Raw genomic sequence first — 11,717 nt, forward strand, 5'->3', positions numbered from 1 at the left:
TACCCCATCCCCAAATATCCTCATCCGGACACCAAACTGTCATCCTGGTTTGCCACGCCTTCCCGGACGGTACTCTAACCCAGCGAGGACAGAGCACCTGTTGTGGAACAAGCAGACCAGGAAGGGTGGGTGGCCCGAGACCCCAGGTTCACTCAGGACCGAACCAACCCGACATCTCCCTTTCTGAAGCTACCAGACTTCCTGCTGGGGAGCAGCTGCCTCAGGGTTTCTCGACCTCTGCACTACTGACATTTCGGGTCAGGTAATTCACTGTCGCCAGTGGCTGTCCTGTGCGTTGTAGGGGGTTTAGCAGCATCCTTCGTCTCTACCCACCAGACGCCAGAAGCGCCTCCACCAAATAGCAATGACAACCAAAAAAATGGCTGCAGACAATGCCAAATGTCCCCGAGGTTTAGAACCACCAATGGATGGCAGTGGTATCCTGCTCTACTTCTGGCTTCGCCTCCAGCTGAAAGATGCAGAAAAAACAGCTTCCAACACAGACCCCAACTTTCCTTCCCCTCTTCCTCATCCAGCTACGGACTTCAGGTTTACTGGGATGGAGAGGGGGCAGCAAAATGACAGGGTCAGAAGAGCAGCCCCTGGCATGTCAGGGCCGGCAGGGCAGGAAACAGTCCGTTTCACCTGCAGCTACACCCCAAGCCCCGCGCTGTGCAGAGCACGTGGCTGGCACTCTATGTGCTGAATAAACACGCCAACAAACCAACAGGGAAAGACGACGATGCTGCTGACGCCACCCTCTTACAGATGAAGTCCAGAGGCCCTCGCAGGCCCAGAAACCGTGGCACATTCTTCCCTTGACACCCCTCCGATTCTTCAACAGCAGTACCTTCTCCTCCTGCCAGGCTGGTAATATAGTCCAGGCCGTCTGCAATGTGGACCTTCATCCGGCTGCTCTGGGAAAAGCCAAACCACTGGGTGGCCACTTCCAACATGGAGGGGTCGATCTCCACAGCATCGATGCAGGACTTTGGGAAATGATCGTGGACGAAGAGGGGGAGGCTGCCTCCGCCCAGGCCTACCACCAGCAATGCCAGGGGAGTCTCTGTAACAAAGGAATAAAGCGGCATTATACCATCTGCTCACTGGAAAGTTCGGTAGCAGCCTCGAGAGGGCAAAAGAGGGAGTCAGATTGTTGGCACTGCCCAGGAATTCAAGGTGAGGGATCTGGCTTCCCTGTCTCACCACAGAAATTTAAGAGTTAATTTGACATCTGAAACCTCAACCCCAGCCTCACAATCCCTCCTTTACCAGATTCAGAAGATGAACCTGTGTGTTATTCTTACAGCCCCTTAAAGATCCCAAAGCGCTTGGCTGATATCACATCAAGAGTCCCCACCGTAAGCGTGATTAGACCCCTCTAAGAAACAGAAGGGACAACGGCCTACACCTGGTTCACGACCACAGGGCAGGACAGATGCGACGCCCTCCGTCCAGCTTTCCACTCACAGGCCGCAGCTGCCCTCTCGGCCACATCGCCAGGCCAGGGCAATCCATCCGAGTTCCAGAAATCACAGGAAAACAAGGCCCAAATTCTAGACCTAAGCACAGAGAAGCCACAGCAACCACAGAGGGATGGAGGGAAGACGAGAAACAAGAAGGAATCACCAAAGGAGACAGACCTGAGGACTGAATACAAGAACCGAGCCTCCAGGGACACACATCAATGCCGAGACGGGCCGAGAGGGCGGGTGTTTCCCTAAGACACACTCGGGGTCTTGGGGTGAAGACGGTTACAAGCGCAGACAGACACACGAACATTTCTGCTACCATGCTAGCCGATCCAAACCTGTCATTAGTGATAGGGCGATGACTGCACTACCTGTAATATGGATTTTTTTAAAGTAAAAATTCAAGATAGAATTGCACCTGGCCTTCAAACAACACATTCCTGAAAAGCCAGGAATCCTCAAGTGCAAAGGTATTTCTCCAGACACGTGACTGTCAAATGTTCCATCTGGTTACGTGGGTATAAACATGTGCAAAAACCCATCAAGCTGAACAGCTGAAGAATGTGTAGTTTATGTATCTCATTGCATGTATTCTATACCTTGATTTTTAAAATAAACGAGAAGAAAACAATTTTGACATCAACACACGTATCCATTTCAAGATTACAATCTGACTTTGGGGGAAGAGTTACTCGGATGGCTGTGAGCTTAGTAGTAAGAAAGACACGCGTGTGCATGCTTTCGTCGGCCTGCAACCACCGCTAGAAACTGCAAGGCAGCTGGCTCTGCCGGCTTCGGCGACCTCACGCACTCCCCGCCGTGCAAGGCAGTGGCGACCCCCTCACCTAAGAGCATCTCCGGGTTTCTCAGCAAGGCCAGGCCGGCGACCATGGCTTTGTGGTGCTCACAGCACAGGTAGCTCTTATCGATGGCCTGCCCTGGGGCTGCGGGGAGGTCCTCGGGAGTGTCAGCAGGCCGCTGCTTCTTCCTGTCCTTCTTCCGTTTCTTCTGGGCTACATGTGAGAAAGAGAGGGGGTACACGAATGAAGTCCTATGCTGAGAACGCTGCTCCTCGGACAGCAAGCCACACGAGCGACAGTGTGCTGCAGCTGGCTCGACCCTACTCAATTTAAACAATTTAAACCGATTGTTTAAAATGCAGGAATTGTGTGATCCAGCTGACATGTTGGTGGCTTGAAACCTAGCCATGGCGGCCATGGCCATTTTCATGAAATTGGCAAACAGTACACGTCAGGACTGTATCTCCCCCAAAGAGATGGCTGCTAAACATTCAACACACACCAGTGCGGAGCAGAGTCGGAGAAGGAAAAGGGCAGACGCACCCGAAAGGCTGAGGAGTCCTGGTCCCTCTCCACGGAGAAACATTTATTCATAAACGTGGTGTAGGAAAGGAGGACTTAAAGCTAATAATCACCCCCACTGTACAAGGACTTTAACTCTTTTAGCTCCTATGACGAGCCTGTAATTCCGATTATTGCCAGACGGAGAACCTGAGGATCCGAAGACAATAATTAGGCCCGGAATCAGCAGGCGGTGAGGCCAGGACTTGAACCTGGGACTGCCTGTCTCCGACGCCAGCATCATTCTACCGAACCACGTGGGCAGTAGGAATGGACAGAGGACAACTTCCTCGTCCTCCACTGCAGAAAGTTCTACTGAACAGCGCTGGCCTACGTGCCCTCTGAGGCACCCACCAACTCCAAAGCCCGGAGAAGCAGGTGCCAAAGGGTGGCGCTGTGGAGTCAGGCAGGGCTGGCCCTACGGTCCATGTTTCTGCTCCCGGCGCTGAGGCCTGCCCAATTAATACATGGACACACGCGGAGCAACTTGCAGAACGGTGGCCTTCTCACTGCAGGCACTGAAGCGACGGTCACACTTATGTGGTAAGCCACTGCCCCTGCTCCTGGCTGTTTCACAGCCAGCTCTGCTCGGGACACAGAGCACGACACACGTCTTTGCTCTGCTGCGGCCACTCACGCCCTAAGAGTCCACAGGGGACGAGGAGAAGCCGCAGAGCCCCGCGCCTCTGGTCACCGGTATCCAGGTCTGTCCTACATCTCGGCCAAGCTCCCAGGTCCTTCTGACCACCCCAAAGCGACAGGCCATGCCACGTCCACTCGGCCCACCGCCAGGCCTCTGACGCCTCACCTCTGTGGGACACGTCCTTCAGCAACCGGGCTTCCGACTGCACCACGTTCCTGTTGCTAAGGAAGATCAGCCGCCGAAAGTAACGCTTGTCGTCCCCCTGCACATCCTCGATGACGTAGTCACCACTCAGGGGGCTGCAGTCTTGGTGCTGAACGGTCCGGATGCCAATGTCCCCACCCACAGACAGGAAGGGCACCTAAAGGGAAAGCAGGGATGTGGTCAGAACACTGGCTCGTTAGGGAGTCCGGGCCATCATAAGCCACCCCCCCCACCCCCCGCGTGTCCAGGAGGAACCCTCGCTCAAAGGTTCCGGGCAGGAACAACCTGAGGCCTGCCGCTCTAGTAAAGTGCTTCTCGGGGCCCTCTGAGTGGATCGCAAAAGGTTTAATTCACCTTTCTGAAAACCAACTGATCCCCAAAACCATGAGTGACATGCAGCCGGTTCTCCCCAAGAAAAATGCGAGGTTCTCAATGGTAATCCTCAAAAGGACTCTCAACAGTCCAGAACAATTAAAGCCAGGGGGGACCCCCCAACCAGGAAGACTATGATTATGAGAGGAAGAACGTGAACAGCGTAAGATAACAAAGTCCAGAGGAAACAAGCAGTCTGACGGAATGTGGGGAAACGCCTCCCTCCCCTCAGTTACGCCCACCTTTTCCTCCCTTTGTTCTAAACGGGAGGGAAAAATTAAAAGAAAAATACGTTTCCCCCCTAAACTTTTCCATTTCTCCTCCCAATCTTTACACCTATTTCTTTTTAAAGACCTCCCTGAGCAGTTAGTAATCACCAGACTTGCAGAGACACAGGCACTGGTGAGAGGAGGTCGCGAATGCAGCCCCCACAGGAGGCGCTCTCCCAGGTGGACGCCAACCCCAGGGTCTGCTGGGAAGCATCAACCATTCACCAGCGAGCACAGGTCAGCCCAGCGAGCACAACCCCAGGCTGGGGACCCGGGAGCCTGTTCTGTTCCGAGTTGTTACTGTAGCACCGAGCTTCCAGGTACCTTGGTTTCGCCCTCTATCAAGAGGGATAAAGTCTTTGCAGTACAGTCACCTGTCAAGTATCCTGTCTTATGGCCAGGATGGCAGAAGACAGACGGTATCGCCATTTTGGCAAAAATCTTGTTTCCTTCCCAGTAAAACACCGGATGGCAACGCTAATATCCTAAAAATCATGCTGAGCGACTGTTTCGGCCTTTTCCCATCCTACCCTCAGATAACGACGGTTCTAAGAAGCAAAATGGCCAAGGACACTCTGTGCGAAAGTGAGGAAACACACACACAGTCTGAGCGATCCGCAGAGTGAGAGCCGGAGCCTGCAAGGTGGACAGCACTTCCCTCACACTGTGTCCGCGGAGCCCGAGGCCCCCAGACACAGATGCCCCTGTGGTCTCAATCCGTGCCACCACGGCCTGGGGCCAGGGAACGAAATTTATGGCCACTTAGCAGTGGCTGCTGACATGCCCTCCAGGAACAGACTAGGGTCACAGAGCTCATCCCAGCTCCTTCCAAGACACAGTCTGCCTTCCCGGTTGCTAAGGTGACTTCCCCAGAGACCCATGAAAGCTGCTGCCAGGGCTGTTACCTGCTGCTGGGCGGGCATCCCGGCCGGGGCCAGCTCCATGACTCTGGCCGACAGCTCGGCCTGGATGCTGTCCATGCCTTCGTACTGCTGACCTCGGTGAAGGGCCACTGTGATCAGCCTCCTGAAGCCGGCGCTGACCGCTAGCTGCTTCCGGCCCTCCTCCATGCCAAAAAGCCACTCGGTCTCCCGACCCTGGGGGACTAGAAACAGGCACTTGGTTACAGGGAGTCCTAGAGAGGATGTAACCCATGTGGCAGAGAGCCAGCCCTGCCCAGGCCCAGCATCCCTTCCAACTGTGACCCACTAAGGGGCCATCAACTCCCCAGAGCACAAGGCCTAGAGCAAAGCAGCCATCAGACAGGGGCAGGACCAAGGGTCTGGAAGGGAAGGAGGCAGGTACCCGGTGCAAGGAAAGTAGCGATAATACTAACGCTTACTACGTGCCAGGCGTTATTCCAAGCAGTTTACGAATAGAAACAAATCGAACCTTCACAATAGCCCAGGATATGGGTGGCATTATTGTTCCCATCGTATAAATGAGGAAATTGAGACTCAGAAGTTACACTACTTGCCCAAGTTCACACAGTTAATTAATGGCAAACCCCGGCATCCAGCCCCAGACTCCATGTTCATGCCCAAAGCACTCTTCGTTCCCACAGGTGGACAGTGGGGATTGCAAAATACTTGGGAAAAAGGCTCAGTCGTCAAATGACCAGCACGACCATATCAACACCTTGCATTTGTCTAAAATTTTCTACTTTTGAAAGCATTCCCTCCCAGTCTCTCTTCTGATCACTATTAAGGTAAATCTGGTATCATTTACCCTTCAATAACAATGCTAACGTTTAAAAAGCACTTATCGCGTGCCAGGCACCGTCCCAGGTGCTTTTTCACTTCTCACAACTACACAAGGTAGTTACGCTCTCATTTTACAGACGAGGAAACTGAAGCACAGAGAGAAATGTCACACCACCCGGAAGTGACTGGGCCAGGGCTGGAATCCAAACAGTCTGGTTCCGGGGCTTTTTTTAGCCACTTCTCTGTGCTGTCTAAATTCAGCAGATGGACAGCAACTTCCACAACTCCCCCGGGGCCTTCCCGGGTCGCGCAGGGCACAGGCTGCAGAGCCCTGAGCATCGTTTCCAGTACCGTTACAAAGTAACTAACATCTCCACAGTGTGTGACTTCTCTTTCTGTTACTGCTCTCCCTTCCCTGACCACCCCATTCTCCCACCTCGTCAAGCCTTTGCAATGCAAGATGAGAAGAAACAAGCTTCCAATCTAAGCAGGTAGCCAGGAGCCGTTGCTGTCCCTTCCTCTCGCCTCAGCTTGTCTAACCTCTGAAAAGTACCGTCCCCTGCGAGGTGGAACCAGCCAAGGCACACCCAGCCACCGAAGCCCCACCCCAGCCCCTCCAGGGAAGAGGGGGTCCAATTCCAACTCACTGATGAAAATGGCAAAATGATTGTCCCGCGATGGTTTCACAGTGGGGCTGTCCACCACGTGCAGGGTGTAGCGTGGCTCCCCCGTGTCCCCACTGCACAAGTCCAGGGACACACTCCCCAGCCCAGCCTTGCGGTACAGCTGGCTGCACAGCCAGGCATACTGCTGCCGCTCCCGCACCGCCTCAGCCAGCCGCTCGGCACTCTCCAGCCGCACAGGCTTGCCCTGCTCCTGAGCACACAGCTCAAAGATCTGAAGGGCAGGGCCGGGGACTGGCCTGAACTTGGTCATGATGAAGGCAAAGACAGGCAGAGGAAACCGAGGCTCTGCTTCCAACACCTGGTCCTGGCTGTTGGCCACCTGGTGCACCCTCACCATCCACCCCTCCCGAGAGAAGTGACCCACTGCTTTCTTCAGGACGTGAGCCTGAGCCAGGGAGATGCAGAGGTAGCGACCGCCCACCTGCAGGACACGGCCAACCTCAGCCAGCATCCTGTCCACCTGCTGCAGGGTCTTTTCCTCCTCATCTGTCAGGACAGCATCCAGGGTGCCCTTGTCCAACACCACCTGGAACGAGCCATCAGGAAACTCCATCTGTGTCATGTCCATCCTCAAGAAGCGCATCTGGGGCCGTCGGCTGGCATTGCGTTCCTTCATCTGCTCGATGACGACCTCGCTGATGTCGATATTCACTATATCCTGACAGCCCACGTCATACAGCTGCTCGCTTAGCTCTGAGTTACCGCATCCAATCACCAGCACCTGGGGGAAACCAACACGCTGGAGGTGACTAAGGCAAAGGAATGAGCTTCACGTGCTTCAAGGAATCAAGTCTCGCCTTGGCTGCTGCATGTTTTCAAAAGGGGGAGATGATACTGTCACAGGAGACAGCACTACCACTGGGTTGAGTCTAGGCTCCATCTTGGAACACCAATGGTTACAGGACTCACGGTGAAAACCACATTCGGTGACAATGCTAGTTGTGGGAAAAATAAGTTTTCTGTATTGCAGAAACAAACTACTCATGGTTGGTCTTTCCTCTGAAACAACCAATTACTCAAGAACTGACGGGAAGTCACAGCATCCAAATGCAATAGTTACAGTTGAAATCTATTTGTTTTACTGTTGAAAACCTAGTCTGGCATAATCCTATTCCCCTCAGGCCCTTGGCTCCTCCTCATGATATTCTGCTATTTCCTGAAGCAAGCACAAACACAGGGTGTTGCCTCCCTCTGTGGCGCAATCTCCCACTGACCCTTCAAAATTCTGCCCCGATGTCACCATCTCTGGAAAAGCACGGTACAATGAGAAGTGCATAAGCTTTGGAACTAGATGGGCCTGACTCTAAATTCCCATGTGACTACTTACTACATGTATGATCTTGGGCAAGAAACTGGCTCTCAGCGCCTTAGTTTCCCCATCTGCAGAATGCATGTACCACCATTCAGCTCAGAAGTTTCTTATGAGAACTCAGCTACTGAATGAACGAACGCACGCGCGCGCACACACACACACACACACACACACACACACTCTTCGCCTTTCTTCCTTCCCTACTTCCAGTACAACCCCACCTCTGTCAAACCTGTTACTGTACTTAGCACTTTTCACCTCTGGGATGTGCCCAGGCTTTATATCTTGATGCTTTCATAGCTTTAAGGGCTGAGCACACGCCCAAAATTCAGCGGACCAGCAACAACCGTTTGATAACAGATTCCTTTAGCATTCGTTTATCAGTCAAGCCATAGCTGCTGCCCCCTCCACGGGAAAGCACAGTAACAGAAACGCATACTTTCTTCTCTAGGAGGCGATATTTAGGTTGAGTTACTAAAGAATTTCCGATGAGATTATTAATTGAAGGATTAGCTGGGGCGGGAGGTCTATTACCTGAAAATCTTCAAGTTTTGTAATTGCCTTTTAGTCGGAACGATGCATGGAAACCTGAAATTATGGGCCGTTAGGCTCCCACACCTGTCACTATCATGTGTAGGATTACTTGGTAGGCAAGACCCATCTTCCCGAACAGACCCACACGGCGATGCCAGGCTGCGCTTACCTTTTCCCGGGGTTTGATGTATTTGTGCAGCACCCCGCACAGCTCCAGGTAAGTTCCATACCACTCGAAAGCTTTCTTTCCTCGCTGTTGGAAGAACTTCTCCCAATAGTCAACGGAGCCGAACTCCTTGGAGCTCTTAGGTAAGAGATTCATACTCCCACTGCGTCTTCAACACAGTCCTATTCCCTGTGAGGTACCAACGGAGGGGCTTCCCCACCCGCTGGCTCCGAGACACTGCGGTGGGAATTCTTTCTACCGACCAGCAGCCACATTGATTTCTCTCCCACTCAAAACCTAAAGGAATGAACCTTACACGCCAATCGCAGGCGGGAGACACTGAACCTAACACTCGCTCAGCCTCTCACCCGCGCCCACAGCCTCTGCCCCACGTGGGGAACCCCTCACTTTCTCAGAGCTGGGTTTTAGAACGGGTAAGCACATCCGGGTGCGAGGCTTCGCGATTGGTCGGCCGCCCAAGCCATCCCAGCATCTCATTGGCCATTGGTTTTCGTTCCTGACACCTCACTGGTTGCGACGCGCTCGCCTCACACTGGCTGCGTCGCAGGCGCCGAGCGTTTATTTACGTGAGGCGGAAGGGGGCGGGCCCGCGAGCCAGAGTCGAGCGGAAGTGGCCTGCTGTGCAGGTTCTGGTCTCGGGTCCAAGCTCCCGGCAAGGGCTGGCTTCTCTGGTCTGGGCTTTCCAGCATCGGCGGAGAGTGCGCTTCGTTTCCTAGCCTCTTCACCAGTTCTGACCATGAGCCACACAGGGGCTGAGTGCGGCCGGGGGTTGCGCTCTGGAGGAAGGGGTCCCCCCCCTCCGAAAAGAAAAACCTGTAGAAGGAAGTGAGGTAAGGGTTGAGCAGAGCCGATCCACAGCATAAGAAAACTGCCCATCCTAGCCGTTTATCTCTGCATCTCCCGCTCCACCCCCGCCTTAGTTCAACCACTTGTGTAATTCAATTTTAATATGGAGAAAAATGGCACTTTGCTGTACGTTTTCTGCACCAGATACAGGTTTTCACTGTTAATAATGTAATAACATGAAAATTCAAGGGGAAAGAATAGGTATTCAGAGGTGCCTACTCTTCCTCTTTCTCCCCTCAAAGCACAGTATGTACCGTTTAAGATCCATTTTGATAACCTGCTTCCTTAGCTTGTCATTCTGATGTCAGTTACTACTGCTTATTTTTATGTGTAAATGAACATACTGTACTTTCAAATCCTCATCCTAATATCCTAAGGAAGTTCCTGTGAAGGGTGCTGTTTTTAAAAGAGTAAAATATGTGCATCATTGGCTTTTCACAGCACTATAAATCGCAGAAGACATATACAGACTGAGGAGGGCAGATAGGCTTGGAATTGAGCATCTGTAGTCTGGGCTGTTACAGACCTCACTAGCATAGATAGCCAGATAGACTCTGGTAATAGTTAAACAGATTAAAGTGGAATTAAATTTTGGGTCAAAGGAGTTGTTCTCAAATTTTGACATGCATCAAGAATTACCTGGAGAACTTACTAAAACACAAATTACTGAGCCCTCAGCCCTAGTTTCTGATTCATCAGGTCTATAGTGGGGCCCAAGGATTTGCACTTCTACCAGGTTCCCAGGTAATGCTAATGATATTGGTCCAGGGACCACACTTTGAGAACCACTATTTTAAAGTATGAGTGAAGTCAAAATGGATGTGGTTCCAACTGCAGAATTTTAAAAGGTTACTCCAAAAGCCCTCTACAAGTAACATGAAAGATCTATTTTCATGTATCACTTCTTGCTTTCACATTTTCTCTCTACCCAAGCAAAATGAGAACTGAAAGGAGCCTCTCAGGTGGCTTCAGCCACCACAGCATGCAGGGTTGCTAATGGGTGAGATATGGTTCTTTCAGAAAGCACTTTTGAGAGCTGAGGACCCTGTGCTTATAGTGCTACCCAATAGCGAAGAAAAAAACATCCTCCGCCTTCTCCCCCCACAAGGATTCATTCAATTCAATGAACATTTAAATTGCAGAAATTCTTGAGATATAACATTGACTCTGTTAAAATACTTGTTTGAAATTTTTCTTTCAAGGTTTGACTAAGAAATATGTTATCATTAGTATAGTTAATTTAAGCCAATTAGGTGTGTTATTAGTCATTTTTAAGGCTTTTCAGGTGATTCAACTACTAAATTAACTTGAGAGTCAGTGCCCTAGCCAAAATCTCTTCAATTAGGCTTAAATATGCATCAAAACACTGTATCAACAGAAGACCATAAATAATGAGTAAAAAAGACATGTAGCAAACAAGTCACAGGGGGAAAAATGAGTAAAACAATCTAGCCGGGGCATGTGTGGGCAAATAAAACAAATTTTGGATTACCGTGCCCAGCAACTGCAGGCTTAATATGCTGCCAACTTGGAGGCAGAGGTGGGGTGAGGCGGGGAGTAGGAGGAGTGAGCAGAACATGCCTAGAGTCTGGACCTAGTTATTTTAGGTTCGACTTCTAAAGGATACAGGGGAAAGAACTGAGACCTCGCCCCAAACTGTGCAACCTCTCAAGTAACTCTCTCTGGACCAGAGATTCCTAATGTCTGAAATGAAGATTAGAAACCCTCAATCTCTCCAAGTCTAACTCTGATTCCGTAAACAAGGGATCACACAGATCTTCCGACTTCAGAAAACCCTAGGCTATCCGAAGCAGGCCTCGGGCTTGGAGCCCCCCTTTTTCTCTTGGGCTGCCTTAGCCCGGGGGATGGACCGCGCAGAAGGCACCACCTTGTAAAGGTCCCATCAGCCCAGTCCCCAGCGTGCCTTCGGCGCCCCGCCCCGAGGGACTCCTCAGGTGCGTCCACCTCCCCTAATGCCCTCCGAGCGCGCCCGGGCGGAATGGAACCTCGGAGACCAGCCCCCATATAGAAAGCACACTATAATCCTGGGGATCCTGGCCCAAACCCCGCGTCCGCCAGGGCCTCGGCGGGTGGAGAGCGGAGGCGGGATCGACTGCTCGGCGGTCGC

General features: G+C 52.0%; 1 protein-coding gene across 2 annotated transcripts in view; it reads right to left on the bottom strand.

Annotated features, from left to right (window-relative positions):
- Positions 1–9,569, bottom strand: part of METTL13 (methyltransferase like 13) — a 122,588-nt gene extending 113,019 nt beyond the window's left edge. The window contains exons 1-6 of one of the 2 annotated variants that reach the window (XR_003045054.1): positions 8,726–9,568; positions 6,672–7,431; positions 5,227–5,426; positions 3,642–3,837; positions 2,318–2,485; positions 851–1,066 (exon numbers count right to left, since the gene is read on the bottom strand). Coding sequence is in view for 1 of the 2 variants with exons in the window: in XM_006907804.3 (XP_006907866.1) it covers positions 851–1,066; positions 2,318–2,485; positions 3,642–3,837; positions 5,227–5,426; positions 6,672–7,431; positions 8,726–8,878 (1,693 nt within the window). In the remaining variant the exon portion in view is untranslated. Of the gene's footprint in view, positions 1–850; positions 1,067–2,317; positions 2,486–3,641; positions 3,838–5,226; positions 5,427–6,671; positions 7,432–8,725 lie in introns of both variants that reach the window. The other variant, XM_006907804.3, reaches the window with a different exon arrangement.
- Positions 9,570–11,717: the final 2,148 nt, after the last annotated feature.

This window comes from Pteropus alecto, unplaced genomic scaffold (genome assembly GCF_000325575.1).
Source record: "Pteropus alecto unplaced genomic scaffold, ASM32557v1 scaffold101, whole genome shotgun sequence".
Classification (NCBI taxonomy): domain Eukaryota; kingdom Metazoa; phylum Chordata; class Mammalia; order Chiroptera; family Pteropodidae; genus Pteropus; species Pteropus alecto.